General features: G+C 40.5%; 1 protein-coding gene and 1 pseudogene across 1 annotated transcript in view; one reads left to right on the forward strand and one right to left on the reverse strand.

The window, feature by feature from the left end:
* Positions 1-8,651, forward strand: part of TPRG1 (tumor protein p63 regulated 1) — a 183,544-nt gene extending 174,893 nt beyond the window's left edge. The window contains exon 6 of the mRNA XM_067738399.1: positions 8,433-8,651. Coding sequence (XP_067594500.1) covers positions 8,433-8,627 — 195 coding nt within the window. The 3' untranslated portion in view covers positions 8,628-8,651. The remainder of the gene's footprint in view (positions 1-8,432) is intronic.
* Positions 8,652-16,438: 7,787 nt separating this feature from the next.
* LOC137225452 (abasic site processing protein HMCES pseudogene) lies at positions 16,439-19,553 on the reverse strand (annotated as a pseudogene).
* Between the last annotated feature and the right edge of the window lie 4,338 nt (positions 19,554-23,891).

Consider the following 23,891-nt stretch of genomic DNA (forward strand, 5'->3'; position numbering starts at 1 on the left):
CTAACTCTATATCACTTCTACTTCCGGTAAGTGTGATGGTCAAATGGCTTCTTTCCAGACATTCTTGCTTATCTCCAAGTCTTACCAACTGTTTTCAACTTGTGCATGCACATACTTTGCATTACTCATATAAAACAGTTGTGAAAATAGGAAATAATATTTTTGGTATTGATTTTATATTACAAGACATAAAATGATCTCATGAGTTATGTAATTACACTTTATATTTATTGATTACAATTTGCACGTGTTCATGTAATTCAAGTAACAAAAACCCTTTGAGGGCAGGATGCTATCTCCACTTTAAAAGTGAAGGTACTTAGAGTGACTAAGTGAATTGACTGAGGTATTATAATCATAACTGTATTTCTACACACAATTTGCAAATGCTCAGGGAAATAGTTAAAAACCAGAAAGAACTCTGTGTGTGTGTGTGTGTGTGTGTGTGTGTGTGTGTGTGTGTTTATTATAGTCTTTGCTATGATATAATATGATATGATACTTTACAACCAAGGTTAATTATTCTCAATTGTTCCATCCACTTTATATTTGCAACTTTTAGCATTATCTTTCCCCTTTTAACCATTTGTAACAGAATCAGTTTTGTTTGCCCAATGGGCAGCAAGCCAAACGCTTAGGTGCCCAGGTTTTCAGCAGAGAAAGGGTTTATTCACAAGGCAGCCAAGCAAGGAGATGGATGAACAGATCTCAAGTCAGCCTCCCCAAAGACAAGGGGCTTGGGATATTTATAGGATAAAGAAACAGGGTGGTCTGAGGCATGGGGAAAGGTGATTGGAGGCAAGAAAACACTGAGGTAATCTGTGTTCTGTGCAGGCGTATCGGATTTACATTCTTCTTCTTAGGGTGCTTATTCAGAAAATGATGGTGTTGGTATAATCTGAGGGTGGAGTTTTTGGCCTTCTGACATCGAAAGGTCTTCCTCTGGACACTTACACAGTGGAACGGTCAGTGGTCTCGACCAGTTTGAACTGGACAAGACTAGCTCCATGTTCCTGAAAAACAACTCAAGCCACCGTTTCTCTGGCCACCCGTAAGTTAGAGGCGTTATCTATAGGGGGCAGTTAAAGGAATCTTGCGATATATTCTCTAACCTACATGAAGCTCGGAGGGCATGCAATTGGCAGGAACAATTAAAGAGAGCTTAGTCAATGAAGGCAGGTTACAGAATAGTATTTATTAAGCAAGTTTTAGTTCAAGGGATCTAATTGATGACTGCCCTTGGTTTCACATTGTCTTGCTGGATTCTTAGACTGTGTGGAGTCTTGCTGAGAGGAACTAGTGATTGAGCTGTAGAGCTGTAGAATGATGGTGAATGGATCGTGGATGCTCTACAGCTTAATCAAAGTGATTTACAGACCAACCTTTTTTACTTTTGTCTGGCATCTTTCTCCTTATTTTCAAGGGAATTATGAAAGTGAACCAATGTTTTAGCAATCAAATGTAACTTCATATTCTTAACCCCTTGGTTTCCTGCTACATTAATTCAATAAATATTTATTGAATTATTTATATATTTTTTCTTTTAATTTTTTTTGGCCACGCGGCTTTTGGGATCTTAGTTCCCTGACCAGGGACTGAACCCGTGCCCTGGCAGTGAAAGCACTGAGTCCTAACCACTGGACTGCCAGGGAATTCCCTAACAAATATTTACTGAATACCTACCTGGCATTGAGTACTACATGCTGAGCAATGCTGTAGATAATTGTTGGGATAGCAAGAAGAATAAAACAGATTTTGCCCCCAGATATTTATAGTGTAGATGAAGAAGGCAAAAAATGTAATTAACAAATTATAATTTAATATGCAAATACTGTTGATAGAAAGATTCAAAGTTTTTATCAGAGCCCAGCAGAGAGAACAGTTAAGTCCAAAAGTTAACAAATGTGATTACATTTGATGTGAAACTCAAGGTAAGAGTGATTTAAGCATCAAAGCAGGTGGGGAAAGACATTTTAAATAAAAGAAACATGATTAGAAGCTGCAAATTACAGAAGTGTATAAAATGTTCTTGGACAAAGAGTCGTTCACTTAAGCTAGAGTTTAAAGTGTGTGTGTGTGTGTGTGCGCATGTGCGCGTGTGCACGGGGAGGGTTGGGAAAATGGAATAGGATGAGGATGGAAATTTGTAGGATGAGGATTTGTAGAAACAACCCTTTTGTGTAGGAAAAAAAGCTTTTGCCGCATCTTCCTTTTTCCATCTATATTCCTGAACATACCCACAGTCATGGTGTCTCTATAAAGATAATTCCAAGTAATACGTGCAAGGATGATATAAACATCTGTTTATCTTCTGTTCAGCTGTGTGGCTTCCCAAGGGGTTTCCATTGCTGGGTATTGGATGGACGTTTTACTCCAACATGCTTCACTTGCTGCATGGGGTGGCTGAAACCTGTAGCCTGAAGGCTTGGAAAACCTGCTCAGCTAAAGAATGTGGGCCTGCAGGCATGAAACCTGGTCTCTTTACCCAGTGTAAACAGGAAGCAAGTGATGGTTGTAATAAGGAAAACTGAGACTCTGGACAGTGAACTGCTGGCAGACAGCATCTGAAGCAAACCAGGGGCCCAGTCACTCAGCTGGTAAATAATCGCTGTAAAGTCAAGAAGAACATTACACACTCACACACACATACACACACACACACACACACACACACACACACACGCACACACAGAGCTATACTTTACCCTAACCAGCACACAGACCCTATGTAACCGGAGTTGTTAAAACTTGACCCTCTGTTTTTGAGACTGGAATAAAAGAGAGAGCCAGGGGTGGGTGTATAAAAGCTTTTAGAGAAAAGTATGTGGCTGGTGGCATTCATATCAAATGACACCGCGTTCCTGTCACACAGATTGAGTTCAGGTGCTTGAAATGCTCGAGAGCCAGCTTGGGGACTTGGCCTTTTGTCTGCCTCCTTCAATGCACAGCTTGTCCCTCTGTCTTCACAGCCCCTCCTCTTTTTAAAGGGCTCACAGAAATGACTAGAAATGAAGTGCATCTGACTCGAATGAAATGCCAAGTTCACTGAGTATGAAATAGTGTCAACTTTTTCTTTCCAGCACTTTGATTCTGAGGCCACAGAGAATTCTCATGAAATAAAGCTTATGATGAGGACTCTGGGGAGGCATCCAGTAACCCAAACTGATATATATTGATCTGTGAAAAGGCATCCTGACAATCCAGAGAGTGTTGGCCATGGAAATGTTGAGGTGAATTGATGAATTGCACCTTGGACTTGAGGAAATCATAGTTCGGTGATGACAGTGATGATGTAGTTAATGATTTATTGACAATATTCATTACTGGCAATAAGGCTTCCTTTAATGCTTTTGCAATATGACTCCAAATTCCAGCCTTATCTTATTCACCTTCCCCAACCCTTCCTGAAAGACATTAGCATGTGGGCACACACACACAGAGCTTATTACAAACCCTACGTTTATTAAAGTTAGTTTAATCTATGTAACCAACCTATGAATTTGATGGTATTAATAGCCTTATTTTATAGAAAGGAAACTATAAAATTCAGAGAGGTTAGGTAACTTGCCCAAGGTCACACAGCTAGTGAGGGCCATATCTGCGATGTAAGAGCAGATCTGTTTTATCTTAATACTCATGTTACATCATGCTATATACTTCCTTTAGTTCAGTGGTTCTCAACAGGAGATGATTTTACCCCTGGGGCACATTGGCAATATCTGGGCAACACTATTTGTTGCCGTACCTGGGGTTGTGGTGACACTGGTATCTGGTGGGTAAAGCTAGGGATGCTGCTTAACTTCCTAAAATACAGAGGACATACTCCCCTGCAGCAAAGAATTATTTGGTCCAAAACAGCAATAGTTCCAAGGTAGAGAAATCTTGGATTAGTTGTATAGATGGCCAGCCATACTTCTGACTTTAATTCTTAGAAAACTGGATGAAATATTTGAGATGCATACATGAAATGCAACAGAATAAAAAATAATTTTTGCCTTGAGTATTTGGCGGGGCATTATGGAAGAGATAGGATTTGAGCTTCGTTTTGAAAAGTGAGTTTTTTCAAAACTCATTTTTGGTTTTTTAGTTTTTCTTGGTTAAAAAAATGAGCACTATAGATCTTTGTGGATTGAACAGACTGTCAGAGCTAGAGGTTCTTAGGCAAGCTTAGTACAGTGGGTTTTTAAAAAAATTTTTTTAAAGGAAAAGACTTTTTAAAATAAGATCTTACTCAGAACCCAAATACATAAAACCTACAAAAATTGAGCAGCTCTGATCGATGTGACTATAGGGACTGAAGCTTACCTTTTACCTTTTCTTCCATATCTTCTCCCCAGATCCTCAGGTATCTGTTGTTTGAATACTATTAATAATAGCACTTTCTTTCTTTTCAAAAGAATCCTGGTTTGGATGATAAATTATATGGTCACCCAACCTATGAAGAAATCTAGTGTTCTAAGGAACAAGTTATGAAAATTATTGAGTCTGATTTTTTCTCTATCCCTTTTGAAAATAAATTTTCATAATTTATTTAGAGGAACATAAATTTATTTAGAGGAACATAAATTCTTTCCTAAATATTAGGATTTCATTCAAATGCTTCTAGCAATGTACATAACTATGATATAGATATCAAAACCTGGAAGTTAAACATTGGTGCAATACTATTAACTAGACTACAGACCTTATTTAAATTTCATCAGTTTTTTGTTTTGTTTTTCCTAATGTCCTCTGTCTGCTCCAGGATCCAATCCAGGATCCCATATTACATTTAATTATTCTGTCTCTTTATTCTGTTTCACAGTCTTTCCTTTATTTTCATGACCTTGGTGATTTTGAAGAATACTGGTCGGTTATTTTGTAGAATGTTCTCATTGTGAGTTTGCCTGATGGTTTCTCATGATTAGATTGAATTGAATTAGATTTTTGGGGGGCACAGATACTGCAGAAATGATGTGTCCTTTCACTACCTCTATTGCAGGCTCACGATGCCTGTATGTCTTATTACCAGTGATGTTAACCTTGATCACTTGTCTAAGATGGGGTATGCTATATTGCTCCTTTGTAAAGTTAGTATTTTTCCCTTTATAATTGATAAATATCTTGGAAGAGGTACTTTGATGCTCAACCCATATTTTTTGAAGTCATGGTTTCTGAGTGGAATTTAATATAGCCTTTGGCATCTAGGGAACTTTTATTATTTTAAAATAGTGCATATCACAGGTTTTTACAAAAGTGCTTTCTGGAGTCTATCATGCATATTAAAGAAATGGCATTCAAAGTCTGAAACTGAAGGGAATAGGACTAAGGAAGCTAAAATCGTTCTTGCTTGTAAGTGATAATATTTATATCTATGAATAGTATGCTTTAAAAATATTTTTGAGCAATGCACTTGGGTCTAATGAGGTTGATATTTACCATCGTTATCATTATTATTATTTTCCCATTTTCAGATGTGTAAACTAAGGCTCAGGGAGATTAAATGATTTTTCCAAAGTCTAATCATCAGTAACAGATAGGGCAAGGGAACATACTTTTTTCCCACTATATGCAGTGATGGAATGGACATGGTTAGATTGCAGTGAGTTCCATATCACTGTATATGTCCATGCAGAGGGGTGTGGCTTCTTGGAGAGGATGAGTGTAGGCAAATTAAACAATAGATGAGTGGCTGGAATCTATAAACCTAAGATCACTTCTGACCTTGATTATTCCATGTTATTAATTTATTCTTCCGATTTTGCTTTTCTCTCCTGGAAACTTAAGAAAGAACACTTCTTTCTGACTGTTTTTTTTCTTGAAGATACTGATGATGTATTTTCTTTTCTTGTTTTTTATAAATTTTATTTATTTATTTTTGGCTGCGTTGGGTCTTTTGTTGCTGCGTGCGGGCTTTCCCCAGTTGCAGCGAGCAGGGGCCACCCTACATTGCAGTGTGTGGGCTTCTCATTGTGGTGGCTTATCTTGTTGTGGAACACAGGCTTTAGGCATGCAGGCTTCAGTAGTTGTGGCATGCAGGCTCAGTAGTTGTAGCTCGCAGGCTCTAGAGTGCAGACTCGGTAGTTGTGGCACACGGGCTTAGTTGCTCCGCGGCATGTGGGATCTTCCCGGACCAGGGCTCGAACCCGTGTCCCCTGCATTGGCAGGTGGATTCTTAACCACTGCACCGCTAGGGAAGTCCCCTTTCTGGCTTTCTTATCTAATCAACTAAAGAACTGGTGGAGTTTGCTGTAAAGTACAATGTCCTCCTTTCCAGAATCCCCAGGCTACATGACTATAGTTTATTTCATTCAATGATACTAATATTTAGATCCATTCTAAGGTCTTAAAGAGGATGCTAGGCCTGGGAACTAGTAATAAGAGGTAACTTCTGTCTGTCTTTGTCACTATAGGCTCATGGAAAGCAAGCAAAATCCTACCTGTCTGTTGGATTCTTTAGTCAGTGATATTTAGAAGTGAGTCTGTTTTTTAAATTAAGGTTTGACATTATCTAATTTGGTAAATATTACTTGAACTAAAGTAGAGAGACAAGTACCTTAGTTTATTTTGAAAACCCACAGATACTGAGGCACTCTAGCAAACTCTATGTTGTTTATCATAAAGTCACTATTTTTTTTAACTTCTGATATTATCCCAAATCCATAGATTTAAATGCATCTTTTCAAAAGAGCAAACTGAGGCTCAAAAAGCGGAAGAGAATTTACAATGTCACAGAGCAAGTAAATCAGCAGTTTTATTTGCATGGCTTTTCTTTCTTTCTTTTTTTTCCTTATAGGTTAGGTCAAATAGTAGTGATGGACATATTCTAAATTTTAGGTTCTTTTTCTTACCAACAGGGAAACTAAACCTCCAATGGAGAAGTGGTTGCCCAAGGGCAATTTGGTATAAAATTAAGAATCCAGGATAAAACCTATATTGAAAATGGGATTATGGGGAAAGACTACATTCTCATTCTTCATTGAATCGTCATTCTGTATCAGTCCCTCAAAGCCAAGATTGGCCTCCTCATGGAGAAAAGGAAAAACAATGGTGTCTTTATTGTACATGCTTAATAATTTAGATTGATATTGGAATATACTCTAAAAGTTTTAATTTAGACTTGTAAGCCAGTTGCCTAGGAAACATATTTGGATCTTACTGTGAGCAGGCCCTTATTCCTCATGTTCCTTTTTACCATGGTGCAGAAAGTGGAGTAATTCTGGACAAATCATTTACCTTCTATTAGTCTTGATTTCCAACACGGGAATGATGATACCTTCTTTTACTTACCTGATAGGCTTATACTGGAATGAAATAATGGATATAAAAGAGCTTATTGGAAATACAAAAATATGAGCTTTCCTAATTCATTTCCTTCTTTATATCTCTGTTTGCAGTGCTCCCTGAATTACCCTCCTCTTAACCCAATTCAACTTGATTTTACCAAAAGAAGGAATTTTTTTTTTCACTCATTTAACTTAAAGTTCAGGATAGGCTGATCCAGTAACCCAAATGGCTTTGTGAAGAATTACTCTCTCTCCATGTCTTAGTTCTTTCACTTTTGTTGGTTTCAGTCTCAGTCAGGTTCTCACTGTGTGGCCAAAATGACCATGAATACCTCCGGGCTTGGATGCTATCAGATTCACAGCCACATTGGTCATGTGCCCATACCTGAATCAATCTCCTCGACCAGAGGAATGGATTCCTCTGACTGGTTAGGACTGAGTCATGTGCTAAAGTCAGCTCTGCTTAAGCTATTTGGACTAAATGGAAGAATGTGGTTCTGCAAAGGAAAATCGAGGTACTCTTATTGGAAGAAGAGTCTCAAATGGAGGAAAAGAAGCTGGCTAGGAAAGAACAGCTGCTGACAGGCCCTCTCTAACCTCATTTCACCCATTGAAACCCTATTAACCCTTAAAGGATTGTCTCAAGAGTTTCCTTTTGAAGTCATTCCTAATCCTCTAACCACATATGATTTCTCCCTCTTTTGTGTTTCTTTAGCATCATGTGCCTCTTTTTGCTGTTTATTTTCGTGGACTTTGTACGATCATCACAAGTTCATTTTTTATGTTATTATAGTGTCACTTCTGTGAGGGCAGAGACTATATCTCCCTTGTCTTTGAATCTTCAGCAGTACCCGACTGGTGTCTGATCCATAATAGACTATCAGCAAATATTTATTAAACTGACTTCTTAATGTTGTACAAGTTATGAATAATGAAAAATAAACAAGATGTGGTAGCTAATTTTATTATGTACATAATTTATTAACGGATTAATTTATTAAAAGACTAACAGAAGCAATGTTAACAATTCTGAGATATGATTTCTGTTTAAGAAGTAAGAATAACTGCAGCTCCAGGAGAGTGGTCAACCATTGTGAGCACGGGCTGGGGAGGAGGTGTCTCTGGACCTACTCTGCATTCACTAACTCTGTGCCTTCTCCTCTTTAGTCGTCCAGGTTCATGTCTAAGCTTGTTCCAGCTATCCAGAATGCCCACAGGAATTCCACTGGATCTGGAAGAGGAAAGGGATTGATGGTGTTAACTGAACCCGTTTTGATTGAGACCTACACGGGTCTGATGTCATTCATTGGAAACTGCAACAAACTTGGCTATTCCTTTGCCCGGGGGAGTGTTGGTTTTTGACACTCTTTTGGGGGTATAAGTACATCATCCATAGCTACACCATTACTGAAGATTCTGTTTCAGCCCACCGTATTTTTGGACTGAAACAATTAGTTATTGTTAAATAGTATTACATGATTTTGAAGATTCAGTATCTTAGGGGACTTAAAAGCTTGATTAGACTGATAAATGCACACTTCAGACTTTATATAAGGATAATCAAATTTCTTCAAACCAGAAAATAAATTCTCCTGAGCCCATCAAATAATGTTGGCAAATGAATGACAAATGAACACCTGATCATAAACTTGGGGAGGACCCTCTGGGTTCTTGTTTCTCTGTCCTCTAAATGTAGGCTTGTTCTGGGTTTTTATTTTCAGCCCTCTGATCCTGATCTTCTCTCTCATTGGGGTCTCAATCTATATTATTTTAGCTACCTTTTTTTATGGGGATGACTTCCAAATCCATATTCTCATCCCTGGTGTTTAAGACTCAGTTTTGCACTTCTGTCTGCTGATCATCTATATCAGTGTTCCAATGGCCACTTACACTCAGCATCTTCAAAATCTCGGATTTCTGTATGGGATTTTAATGGTCCCAGTCATCATCCCTGAAATCCATCAGTTTTGATGTCTTTAAACTTCTTGCCAGATACATTCCATATAGTATCTGTCTTTGTCTGGGCTGCTATAACAAAAATACTACGTACTGGTCGGCTTATAAACAACATAAGTTTATTTCTTACAGTTCTGGAGGCTGCAATTCTGAGATTAGGGTGCCAGCCTGGTCAGGTGAGGGCCCTCTTCTGGGGCTCAGATTTCTTGTTATATCCTTACAGGTAAAGGGGCAAGAGTGTTCTCTCGTGCTTCTTTTATAAGGGCATTCATCTCATTCATGAGGGCTCTGCCCTCATAAGCTAAGGCCCCCTGTTTAATACCATCACAATGGGCTTTAGGATTTAAACATATAAATTTTGGGGGGACATAAACGTTCAGACCATAGAAGTACCACATCTGTATGTGACTTAGATTGTGCCCAATGCCCAGATGTCAAACTTAAGGTTCATTCTTCTTTCAAAACTGTTCATATACTCCTTCTCCTTTCCATTCTCACAGGTATGTTATTAGATCATGTTTTAAATTCTGTTTACCTGGATATTTGTTATAGACTTTTAATTGGTATCCCTGCTCCAAGGCTGACCCTCTTCTAATCCATTTTATACTTGGTTGCCAGACTCCTAAAGCACAATTTGATCATATCATTCCCTGTTCAAGAACTTTCAATGGCTCATTTCCTTTTGCAGGGTTTTTTTTTTGTTTGCTCATATGTTTTGTTTTTTTAACAGCAGACCTTTCCTTCTAATGAAATCTGTTTCAGTTGCCCAATATGTAAAACAGATAGAAGTAGGACCACTAGGATTGAAATAGAGATGGGAATGCCACTGATCTCCTCTTTTTTGGGTCTCAGAAGTGCCTCTGTGGAATGTCTATGGATCCCACAGGAGTTTAAGAAGAATGTTTCCAAAAATACTCTTCTAGCTCATTCTGTTTCTGTTTTCTTTTCTCTCATATTTCCTCTTTGTCGCTCCTTGACTTAGGTCTAATTGTGAAGAACTCAGGAGGTCATCTCATCTGTTTTCATCTCTAAATTTTTTTTTCAATTTTATTGTATTTTTAATTTATTTTGAAAAGAAACTTTTAATGTTGAGCACTGTAAACATTATTATAATTAGCTCTTTGCCTGTCCAAAGGACCAAAGTTGAGACACCTTGGCTGGTATTCAAGTTAAAAATTCCAGCTGTTTTTTGGGGGGTGGGAAGGGGGAAGGGGGTGCTTGTGTGAAGTCTAAAGTCTTTTCTTCAAAATGCTCACTTCCTCGATTTCAAAGATTTCCTCTGATATTTCACAAACATCAATTTGATGGAGGCATTCAAAATCCAAACTTTGAATAACCCTCATTTTATTTTGTCTTTATCTTTGTTTACTTCCATTAGTAGTTCTCTCCCTCTCTTTCCATTTCCCAGCACCCACTTTTTTTCCCCTCATGACGGCAAATATTGGTATAGTCCCCAAGGCAGGGAACTTCTCTTCAGACTGTAAAAGGAAATGTTGAAATCCTTAGCCGTCCTGTCAACAGTAGTGGAATGAAAAGTCGTTGGATTGTTTTGGCAGTGGTTCTGAAGCAGGCACAATTGGCAAATTATTATAACACCACTGCCCGAAAATCCCCATTTGCCTCAAGGTAGTGGCGTTTGTTGACAGAAGCCTCCGAAATGTCCAGCACATTCTCTTGAGTTACCATTTAAGGATCAGTCTGACAAGTGACTTCTTTCTGCTTATTTATTCCCCTTGTAACCTAGGCTGGACTGTTCCCAAATGACCTTCGAAAGGACACAGTGCAGCATCATCAATGGAGCAAATCAGAAAAGATGAGAGGAGGGAAATATGTCTTAGCCCTGAGGTCAGTCTGTACCAAGAGGGTACCAAGGTTGTTTAGTGTGGAGAAGAATGATCTCAGAGATGACATGAGAATTGTCTTCACATTTCACACAGATTGTCCTGTGGGATATTCCAGAAACTGATAAATGGGATCTAGAAGGCAGGATTATGACCAGAGGATGAGAGGATTCAGGGATTTGGATGGCAGTTTAAGACAAGAAAGAACTTCTTATAGTTAAAAATGTCCAAAGATGGGAAGCTTTGCTCCTTGAAAGAGTCTCCCATCACTTGATGTGTACTAGTAGGGACTAGATAAAGTGGATATTGTGAAAGGGATTGTTAAAGGGATGATTGATAAAATCATTTAAAACCAGAGACCTTATGATTCTCCAAATAATTGTTGTCGATGATTAGGTAATACATCCTTTTTTTTGGAAAGAGTTGAATCAATCATGTGAGACCCTGGAAAATTACCTGAACTTTCCTAAGGTTTAATTTCCTCATCTGTAAAATGGAGACGATGCTATCTCTTTTGTCTACTTCATAAAGACCTTGTGAGGATTCCAGGAAATGAGGTTAAATTATTTTATTAAATAAAAATCATTGAGTATCTGCCTGTAGTGCAATGTCACTTTGGCAGCAGAAGCTGGGACACCATCCAAGGGAACGAAATTCAGTTCTTCTGGGAGTTGTTTTTTGGTCACCATGGACCTGCCGACCACCTCTTTCCCATTTGACACATGGTATTCTCACTTGGGTTCCTTGTCCATGAGCTTGACAAGTAACCACAACCCACAAATCAGGAGACCTATATGTATACCTGGGCTTTTCCTTCAGGCTATCATCTGAACTATACCAATAACGTCTCCCAAAGGGGCATCCTAGGTCTGATTGGGAATAAGATTTGATACAAGAGGCATTAAGTACAAAGCATAACATCATAAAAATGTCATGGTTGGCCATTTTCTCTATCTGATCTTTGTCTATTCAAGAAACCCTACTAGAAAATCTCCAATAAAGCTCTGTTCAGAAACTATTTGAACAATTCTGTTGGCAGATTGCTCATAGTCTTCTGATACATCTTGGGCAGCTCTGATGGTTAGAAAGTTCTCCTGTTGATTTAGATTCGGGAACATCCATCTGCCATCTCTTTTATTTAAAAATAACATTCCCATGCTGGAGTAGGTTCAGCTTGTGTTTCAGTACCTGAATGTGGGGCATTGGGGTTACGGAACCAAGGTTGATGGATTCTCTAACACGTGACAAGAAGGGGAGCTGCCATGAATCACCACGCCTGGCCTCCCAGTGGGCAGTCGGGCCTTCTTGGAGGCTGACATTTGACCAGCCTCTAAGGCAGAAAAGAGAAGCCAATTTATGAGGATCTTTTGCCTTGCACCCCCTTCTCATTGTCCCTTTGCTGAAGCCTTACTAAGGAAGCCCGATTCATAGAGCCCTGGGGCTAAGGAAGCAAAGAAACCATCGAATCTAATGCTTTCATTTCACAGAACACAGAGCAAAGGCCTGGAAACTGGAAAGAAATTGCTCAAAAGGCAGATGGCGAATTTTTGGCAGTATGGGGATTAAACTCTAAAGCTTCCAATCTCCAATTCCAGCTCCACTGCTCTTTCCGTATACCTCCATTCCCAGGAAAAGGCACGTCATTTAAATCGGCGTATCATAGTTTCTGTGTTCATTCTGACGTGAGAAAACAATAGGTCACCGTTGTTCAGGGGGAATTTCCAGAAATTACCTGTATTTTCTTAAAGGCTAAGGTCACTCATGGAGCTCTCTGATGTCCTATCTGATTTAAAAGCCCAAACAAAGCTGCGGAAGCCAGCAGATATTTTGTAAGGCAGCCTTACCTCTGCCTGGCATTTTGTGGGGCAGAAGAGGGGAGGGCAAAAGTATTAAATTCAGGCTTAAAAGCTCCTCAGAAATTCTTTACACACAGGAGACCAAGTTGGAGAAAAGAAGATGACTCCTGCCAAGGGGAAGAAAGAGAGAGATGAATGCCTGTGGTTTTCAAAGGTTAACGACAACAACAAAGCCCGAGTATTTGCACAGGGATGAATGTTCATTGGCTTTTGGCCAACAACTGTACGAGGGCTTGTGCCCACATCCTGTAGCTGTGGTTTAGGGACGCTGCTCATGAGTGACTTCTTATGCTTAGTGGCAGGAAACTTTAGTCACTGATGTGTAAACTCACCTTTGGTCTGCACCTCCCACAATGTGCTCTGAAGGCAGTTCGGGGACCAGGCCTCCTGATTTTCTTACAGATACCAGTTCCTCAGAGATTAAGGAAGAACTCAGTTTAAGGCCTTGGGAGGGACTGAGACTTGATCAGTACTTACCTTACTCCACTCAGTTGTAGCAACCCCTTAGGATAATTCTATAGCCACAGGGAGGAATTATGATATCCTCTGCGAAATCCTCCCTTTAACCTCAAAACCCAAGACAAAAAAACACAAGCTCTGTTTCATTTCAGGGCTGCAATATGAAATATGAGAGGCGAAGTCAGGAGGTTGCTTCTGAGCCTAGATCTTGTATCTGATGAGCTATTTTACACTCAGTTTTTAAAAGTTTGTAGTAAACTCAAAGTCTCCTTTTCAGTGAAGCTAAATGGAATTTGCAAGAAATCCCTCAAAAAGCAGATGGTGAGTTTTGGGCAATACTGGGATGAAACTCTAAAGCTTCCATTTTCCTGCTCCTAGCCACTGCTCTTTCCATATATCCCCATTCCCAGGGAAAGGCATATCATCTAAATCAGTGTTTCACAGTTGTCATCTAAATCGGTGTATCATAAGTTACTTTGAGGTGAGAAAACAATAGGTCCAGTTTAATCAACTCTCATGTTTTTAGGTAGATATGAGAGACTGTGATGCTACATTATGGGTAGAGAGTATGTTGATATCAATTTCTCTGAATTACCACCTCGTCTCTCACATCCTGTCCACAGGGCTACCTCATGCATCTCAGGAACTACTTTTCCTTCCTTTTGTATCTCCTGCTCACTCTTTATGGAATTATTGAAACAGATTGGAAGGGACCCTAAAGGTCATCTAGTTCAACCTCCTACCTATTGCAGGAATGCCCTCAACCAAAACACACAGCAGATGCAGGCTCAGCTTCTGCAAAAACATTGCCAGGGCAGAGAATCCCTTGCTTTCTACGGCAGCTAGTTCTACTGCCAAGCAACTGCAGTGAGTTGAAAGTTTTTCTAAATATTACATCCAAACCTTCCTCCCTGGAAAGTTACCTATTTGGTCCTTGATCTTCCTTTGAAGTTACCCCGGGTAAATCAATTTCCTATTTCATATGGCCACACTTCAAATAAAGGCAGCTAACTGGTGCTGTCCCAACAAAGTAGTTTTATTTTTGTTTTTTGACACAGACCCCCGGTTACCACAACCATTCTTCATGTGCTGGATTATCCATAGCCCCTGTTGAACTCCTCCTTGTTCGTGGACTATTCTGTTTGGTTAACATTTCTTTTAAAATATTGTATTCAACACTGGCATGGCAATTCAAATATGGTCTGACCAGTGCAGGTTAGAATGTAGTTGTTCTTCACTTGCCAATGTACTGTTATTAATGAAATCCAGGTTTTCTTTATTATACTATTTGTTCACATGAAGCTTATGGTCAACTTCATACTATATATAATGCATAACATTATTTTTCTGATTTAATAATATCATTTAAGGAACCAATGAGGCCACTTTAGTATGGATTAATTGTAACGAACCTGGATTAGCTCCTAGTAATCACTGCTTTTCTCTTTTGACTTTTAAATTTATTTGTTAAATTTTTTCTAAAGTATGTATTTAATATTTTATCCAGAATCAGTGTCAGACTTATTTTTCTATAGTATCTGGCAACCAACATTATTTTTAAGTGGAATTTTTTTCTGTCTTCCGTCTAGAGGACAAAGTGGGAATTGTTACCATGATGGGCAGCTGAGCCAAAGAGGTACAGTAATCAGAATGGTTTACTCCATAGAGATCTTTTTTATTTTTTTTGTGGTACGCGGACCTCTCACTGTTGTGGCCTCTCCCGTTGTGGAGCACAGGCTCCGGATGCGCAGGCTCAGTGGCCATGGCTCACGGGCCCAGCTGCTCCGCAGCATGTGGGATCTTCCCGGACCGGGGCACGAACCCGTGTCCCATGCATCGGCAGGGGGACTCTCAACCACTGCGCCACCAGGGAAGCCCCATAGAGATCTTTGGTATTGGTTAGCTGATCATTTTGTCCTCAGAGCAAAAATAGATGGGCAGTCCACTCAAGTTTTATTTGGTCTGTGTAGGCAAGAGTAAACAGAAGGCTGACTTGAATCAGCACCTACCACCCCACTGTTACTGAAAGTGGGGTCCAGCTGCTTGCCACTCTAAAGCCAACAAAAAGACAAGGTTGGTGGAAAGGAAATTTGCTTTATTTCAGGGGCTAGCAATGGGGTTGGAGGGGAGTGTGGACTCATGTCCAAAGGCCAACTCCCCCATGCTGACAACCAGTGGGCAAGACCTTTAAAGGGGAGATTCAGGCGTGTATAGGCAGACGGAGGGGGCTACATGCAGCAACAGCGCAGCTAGCTCTGACAGTCATCTTGAACTTGATCATGTGGTGGTCTGATCAGCATCATCTTGATTGTTCAAAGTACAGTTAGTCTTCAGTTCCAGAGTCAGTTTCTTCCCATTTCCTTGAGGCCAGTTCTCGGAATTGTGGCAGCTTATGTCATGGCTACAGTCTGGTCATTATGTAGTTAACTTCTTCCAGCTGGTAGGGGTTTCAGTCTCTACAAAACAGCTCAAAGGATATGGCTCAGAGTATTATCTATAGCCCTTGAGGAGGAGCTAAAGGTCCTTGACTTTGCTTAATGACTAAACTATTATTATATTGTCCTGTTTGACTGTTTTCCTTTGTTTCTGCATTTTCTCACTTCTCTGATTAAAGTTCTTCTTTGGCTAAAGTTTTTCTACATACAAAAGGCAGGCAGAGGACGTGGGGGAGAAAGGACCGTAAGGTCCTGCTCCGTTTCACCACAATACTATTATCTTCATTGAATGCAGATTGCCCAATTCAATGGCAATAATTCCCACTGTCATTTTTGGCCTATGGAGACTAGCCACAATGAAACTGTTTAAGAATGTTGGGTTTCCCCTCACGAATGTATTTCTCTTGGCCTTGGTGAAGGAAGTGTCTCTGAATCTTCTGAGGGGATATAGTTAGAGGGAAACTGAGAAGCTCTTACATAATAAATACACTTGAGCATCACAATCTCCCTAAGCCTTTGGATACCTCCTTCTAGCATTTCAACTTCATTCAGTATACCCTTCCTCTGGGTACACCTCTCAATCAATTAAGCAAGCAAATTATTGGAGCCATTTTTTCTCCCACCAAGCCTTTTTATTGTTTCCAAAAAAGCAATTTTGTCCACAGAAAATCCCAGTGCCCCACATTTGTTACAAAATCATTCCCTAGGTATGATGCCAGGAGAAAACAGTGAGACCTGGAATTCCTCCCACCAGCAGCATTTTCTGAAATGTAGACAGTTTATCAAATATAATTTATTCAGAAAAAATACAGTGTTTTAAGAATTTAATTCCAAAAGAAGACTGAAAAAGCCCAAAGGCTGAGCAGAAAACAGCCTCTGTAACAGCACCAGGTCAGGTCAGGCTGAGAACAGCCAGCAGGGTCAGGCTCTGAGGGAAAGCCCACCGGTCCTACCAGCAGACGACGGTAGGCACAAGAGCCCCTCCCCTCCCACCAGGAATTGATGGCGGTGGCCATTCTTCTTCCCAGGCTGCCCGCCCACCCACCCCACTGGGGGCTTCCTGGTCTCAACCAGGACAGCCGCTCGCCCAAGAAGCCACGACTCTTTAACACTGTGCTACCTCCTCCCAAGCAACCCCGCCTCTCCTTCTTCCGCTTCAGGCTTTGCTCAAGGAGTCCTGCCCCGCCTCTCTTGGGGGGGGGGCGGGGCCGGGGAGGCTCCTCCGCAGGAACCAGCTGGACCACAGGGGCACATCTGACTCTACCTTTTGGAGTGTTTTGGGGTCTTCCTTTTTGGGTGACTTTGTGGCCAGCCATTGCAGTATCTTCTGGCTGCTGCTCCTTTTTGACCAGTAAGTGGACAGGAAGCAGACACTCAGGAGTGCTGTTTCGGGAGTCGTTCACCAAGGGAGAGACTGGATGGAAGGTGGTGTTCTCTGTGGGGTGGCTAAACTTCAGAGCTTCTTGAGCTAAGACCTCACCAAAGCCCAGCCACTTAGAGACTGCCTCCTCTCCATCTAATATGGCAGACCTCCTGGGGTGGATGACGTTGATTCAAGCCTTTGCAGGAACCCACTGTGATGATGGTGTAAAAATACAAGAACCCCTTCCAACCCTCACCCCCCCAGCAGTCAAAGATCCCGGCCACTGTCAGCAGCCTCCAGCTGTCCCAGACTTTCTCCCAGTCCTCAGGTCCCTATGCAGCACCCACGCTCTCTGACCTTTGTTTTGATTTGGGGGAAGTAGATGAAGTAGGGTTGCCTCTGGCTTCTTGCCTGACATGGCTGCCACTCACAGAATCCATCTGCTAAAACAACACAGCATCTTCCTTTTCCCAGAGGCACCTTGAAGGACCGTTTCTCCATTATGGTGTCGCTACAACAGCTGGGAGTGTTGAACTGCAGCTTGAAAGGATCAGCTCCTTTGAACCAAGACAGGACCAAGCCCCATCGCGTGGCAGCAACGATATGCTCAATTGAGTCTGTGCCCTTCTCCAAGTGCACCCGGGACAGGAGCACTGGGCTGCTGGACTGCAGGCTCTTGTACGAGGGGCAGTACCGGTCCGGGTCCCTGGAGGTCCCTGTAGGCGCAGGCCCTGGCGAGGGCCTCCCTGGGCAGGTGGCAGTACATCCGCCTGCATACCCTCCGCGCCACCTTCACACTGTGGGTCCCTCCACATCAGGCCCCACACCCGCGTGTCTCTCTGCGCACCCTGCGCCAGGCCCCCCTGTTGGAGCCATTTTTAGTGACTCAAGCACATTGAATTCAGAATCTTACCCTGGTACCCTCTAATCAATAACATTTTGTTTGTCCCAACATTATATTGCTGCCACCTAGATCTAATACGCTTTGAATCAGTTCCCATACATGTTTTCTGTTAGTATGAATTGGCAAAACCTCAAAATTATTTAGGGGCACGTTGCACCTTCTCATGAATAGTATTTTTTTAACTTATTTGTTAGAAGCTGAATTTGGTTATAAGTCTAGAAACAATGCAGAATGAGAATAGATTATTGTACATTTAATCACGAGCTGACTGACTACAATTGTTGATCCAATTGTGGGGTTTTTTTTTGTTTTTTTTTTTTGCTTGAGTGAAACGATAAATTCCCTGGTACCTGGTATTGCCAGTTATAGATCTGGCAAGTTTTTTTTTTTTTTTTACTTGATATTAAAAATCATCAGTGGCAGTTTACTGCCAGGTGTTAGGACCAGCCATGTGCATCAACCTTCTAAACCTATGTCATATTCTAGTCAATAGGAAACTTGATCACCTCTCTGTTCTGTAAGACATGGCATTGGTCTGTTTTCCTGATGCTATCATGTAATGACCTAACCAGGTGAACAGGAAGTAGAAAGTATTCCAAAACTTGTGTGACACACATCTCTCCAAATTCTGAGGCTTATATCACCGAAAGTCACATTGGTGATTTTTCCAGGGTGTCAGTGGTCTGGGACATGTTAAGATACGCCTCCTAAGGGAAATGGCGAATTTCTGCCTTCTTATCACTGAGAAAAAGCCACCATGCTTATTGGGGTTCCTCAGATTATAGAGGCAACAGTTATCTCCTTCAGGTCTGCTATTTGAACCTACTGGTCAAGTAATCCCAAAGGCTGCTAGTTTTGAGTAGGGGACAGAAAAGGAAAAGGCTCTGCAACTGGTCCAGTCTGCTGTGAAAGCTACTTTGTCCCTTGGGCTATATCCCCAGTAGATCCAGTGGTGCTTAAAATCTCTGTGGCAAATAGAAATGCTGCAGGGAACCTTTGGCTAGCCCCTCCGGATGAATCACTGGATAGACCTTAGGATATTAAGCAAAGATATGCCATTCTTTTAGATAACAGTATTCCTTTTGGATTGCTCCTGGGCCCTAGTAGAGACTGAGCACTTGACCACACACCATCAAGTTGCAGTGCAGCCTAAGCTGCCCATAATGAACTGGATGTAGTCTGACCCACCAAGTCTTAAGTTCAGGCATGCACAGCAGCACTCTCTTATCAGCTGGAGGTGACATATACCTGATAAGGCTCAAGTAGGTCCAGAGGGCCAAGCAAGCTGCATGAGTAAGTGAACAATGGTACCTATTCCTACTACATTTTCTTCTCTCTCAACCTACACCTATGGCTTCATGGAGATTTCTCTACAATCAATAGACTGAGGCAAGAAAAATAAGCCTGATTCATAGATGGCTCTGCATGACTTGCTGCGTCACCTGGACGTGGACAGCTGTGACATCTTCTCCATGGTGGTCCTGAAAGACGATGCTGGAGAACACGCCTCCTAGTGGGCAGAGTAAATGGAATTCCATTTCCATGTTCTGCTTCAAGACTACTTTCTAGTTTATAACTGAGGAAACATATCTGGAGTAGGGGTGTGATCTAGTTACTCTCACACGTTGTCTCACAGAGCCACCACTGCTTCCTAGTGGTAGAGACATGATGCCGTCTTCCATTTTGCCTGTATCAGGTTGGGTCCATTTCCACGTAATAGCAACCATTTCACAATTTTAAACACAAAATGTTTTAATATATGGAATTAAGTATTTACAACATTGTTACAAAGGCTGGAGGCACAGGCTGGGACTCCGGAAGTGATTCCCAGAACAACACTGCAAAAGTGGCACACCCAAGGATTAGTTATCTCTGCCATACAGAAGAAGCTAGGCAATCAGGAGGCTGCTATCACAAGAGCAGGTACCAGGAGCACAGCCCCTTAGCTATAATTCAATAACCAGGAGTTTTTTCCTGGAACTGTTGGCTTCAGAGCCTCTTTACATCTGCTAGATCTGTACCAGCAAAATGAATACGACAACTTCTGCCCCCATCCTCCTTACTTACTCTGAAGTAGGACGTGGGAAGAGCATTCTGTTTATTCCTCTTAATAGTGATTGCAAGAATTTATTGAGTATCTATAGGTACCAAGCAGGGTGCTAACATCTTTGCATTCATTACATCAATGGATCCTCGAATGAATCTCTCAATATAATATTAATGTCAAACCTCCATCTTGAAATGGGGAAAGTAAAAGTACAAAGAGGCTAAGAAGCTTGGCCAAGGTTCTGTACTCATTGGTAGAAGACCTGGATTAACCTAGAAGTCAATCATATCCAGAATCTAGCTACAAAGGAATCTGAGAATTGTAATGTTTAGTTTTCTAACTTCTGCAGTTAAAAAAAAAAAAAAGCCTACTAAGACAAGGTTGGAAGAGATGTTGAGCTGGTCATTGCACTGAATCCTCAACCTGACATATTTAAGATAACTGTTGAACTATGTTTCAGCCTGATTATCAACTCCTTGAAGTTATCCACGTTCCTCCTCCACCACACACAGTTACCTAGGTAATTGGTAAATGTGTTTTATGATGATGATCTCATAGGCATTTGGGTTTCAATCCATGTCAGTAGCACTTGTTTAAGCTTCCAGGAAAACACTGCCTCTTTGTAGTCTGGTTTTATAGAGCAGCAGACCCACTTAGGCCTTCTCCCTGACTTTAAAAAGAAATAATATATTGATTTTACCAAGTGTTTTTTTCCCCAGACTTTGTTGTGGTTAAATCAAAAATACATAGCAACACTCAGAATGTGTCATCATTACAGAAAGTGAGGAATAGCATTTTCCTGGGGTAAAAAAAAAATCATAAAGAAAACTAGCTGAGTGATGCCCGGAGCACCAGCCAGGAGCTTGACAGCTTTAGAATGGAGCTAGTTTACCAGAAGTGTAGGCCACACCTAGAATAAGCAGAACATGACGACCTGGTAGGTATTCTGGCCAGAAGGAGTGTGTCAGGAAGAAGAGATGAGCTGAGGCTCTCCCAGGCTACCACCAGCTTCAGGGAAAGTGAGCTGCAAGCAGTAGACGCTAGCCAACTGATTCTAGTGACTTTTCAGATGATGATTCCGACAAGAGAGGTGGAGAACGTAGGAAGTAAAAATGACTTCCACAGGAAATACAACGTGTTCAGATTTGGATAAGTTTAGTATGAAGGGCTGTGGGACATAAGTGAAAATATTCCTGTCTCATCAACAGGTACATGTGAAGGTATGTTGCTCAGGAGGCAAGATCTTTGGCTTGAGATAAAGGCCAGGGAGTCATCCAAGAATGAGCGGTAGCTGAAACCTTTAGTGTGGATGAAATTGCTTACAGTGAGGATATAGAACTTTCTGCAGTGATGGAAAATTCCAGAATTCTATGCTGTTCAACGCAGTAGGCCATTTGTTGTGAAATATGGCAGATGAAACTTAGGAACTGAAATTCTATTTTATTTTAACGAATCTAACTTCATGTGGCTAAAAATGTCTAGTGGCTATCCTATTGAATAGCACAGGTATAGGAATAAAGAAAAAGATGCTGAAAATGAAATACTTAATAATAGCAATATTGAATATCTGAGCTTATATTGATAGCACCAAAGATAAAAAAGAACACATGACTTTTTGAGGGTTTTTTTCGCCTCTCATATTTTATTAAATGGTAAAGAAAATCCAATGATACCAAAGAGTTGTGTCGGAAACCAACAGCTTCCCAACTCACCTCTTTCCACTTCCAGCTTAGTGGTAACTTAAGAGCCTTTCTTTCTGGTTCTGCTGGTAGTGACCTTCTATTTCTCTATACTGATTCGTCAATATCAGATATTATCTGTTGACTGCCTTCTATGAAAGGACCAGACTTAGTTCACATATACTATCCTTCACACTTCTCTTTCCTCTCTACCTGTTTATTTTCACTTTTCTATTGATAAAATTTGTTACTTAAATAATACATTTTCACTTCTATTTCTCTATCAATATTAGTTTCTATTTCATCTTCCCTCTGTGAAAATAAAGATGTTGGTGAGATAACTCTAGATTTCTCCAGCAACTCTTATTTTTTGCCTTTTGTCAAATATGCATTTACTTCTACCTTATCCAGGTTATAAACATTTACATTCTGTTCTGGAATCATATGAAGTGTGTCACACTTGTCTGCACTTGGTAATTCTGAGAAAAGAAGTGATGAGGCTTGTGGAAGGAGGAACGTGAGACAAATTATCTATGCTTTGCTTTAGTTCTCCGTTTTACTTTGCTGGTGCAAAAATAATAACTCATTGTCTATATGTCTCCAAATTTACCATATAGTATCTTATGATTTTCTTACAGGCTTATAAGTTATTAATATCCTTGTTTTGCATATAAAGAAATTGAAATAGAAATAAATAGAATGACTTGACCAAGGTCATGCAACTGGAAGTAGGGAAGTTGACAGTCAAGTTAAGTTTTCTGATGACATATCACCTTGCAAATCTTTCTCAGTAAAGTTCCCTGACCACTCAAGTTTGCAAAAAAGTAATGGGTTGGGTTTCTTGCTTTAGGTTTAAAATCCATGGTTCATTTTGGAGCAGAGAAGTTTGAAGCTTGTGTTCTGTGGCCACATTTTCTTTCAAGGAACTGCAGAAATACCTCCAGGCATCTGGGTACATCATGAACACAAGTTGGCAAATGCTTACCTATCGGTAAAGAATCATACAATATTAAACTAACATTTACCGAGCACTCATGTGCCAGTGTCCAGGTTAGGATATTTCATACTCATTATTTTATTTGCCCCTCACAGCAACTCTTTAAGTAGAGAACATATTAGAGATGGAATTGAGTAATTTGAATGTCAGTAACTCACCCCTATCATTGAGTCTTCTCCTTCTTTAAAATGGGGTAGAATAACCTGTCCCCCAGACATATTTTGCAAGTGTGCATATTTGGAAGATGAATTGAATGTGTAAAAGGAAATGAGATTAAGTGGTTTGGTTACTTGGGAGATAGGTGTAGACAAACATAACACTGATGAGTAATAGTGAAGTCTTATGAGGCTTTACTTCCGTTACCGGCAGTGAAACTGACCCCAATGAATTGGCATTGGGAACTGCTCTCGTGCACAACGCAAATGACTCCGAACACTCTTCTAAATTGCTAAATTCCAATGAGGATCGTGATAGCATGATTGTGCAGTAGTGATGGGTTCCTGATCCACAAAACCGACCCAGGATATTTACTATCATTTTCAGTAACACTGTGATTAATGCAAACTCATTAAACAGGTATCTCAGGCAGGAGAGAGATCCAGATTTTATGCAGCTTATATGACAAGGGGGCTCTCCTTGAGCAAAAAAGACTGTAATACTATAAATACACAATTAGGCACAAAAATGAATGTTTTTGAATGGCACAATACATCCCAATCAAATATCATCCCAATCAATATTAAAAAGTATAGATATTACAAACCTGAAATTTACTACAAAATTAAAAATTCAGAAAATAACATAATACCTTTGTTAATTAGCACACTTATGTAATAATACTTTGTTCATACTCATTGTGACTGCATATTATTTGACTACCTCTTCCTACGACAAGGGGAGCAGGTGGCCTTGGGTCCTAAGCCAGAAGTCAACAGTGTGGGCTGCAACAGCAGAGTAAAATGATAATGCCGAGATTTTGGTACCTATTTCACTTATACAGATTGTTTTTTAAGAAAGTTAAAAAAAAAAAAGGGAATTCTCTTGCGGTCTAGTGGTTAGGACTCCGTGCTTCCACTGCGGTCAGCTAAG

This window comes from Pseudorca crassidens, chromosome 5 (assembly GCF_039906515.1).
Source record: "Pseudorca crassidens isolate mPseCra1 chromosome 5, mPseCra1.hap1, whole genome shotgun sequence".
NCBI lineage: Eukaryota > Metazoa > Chordata > Mammalia > Artiodactyla > Delphinidae > Pseudorca > Pseudorca crassidens.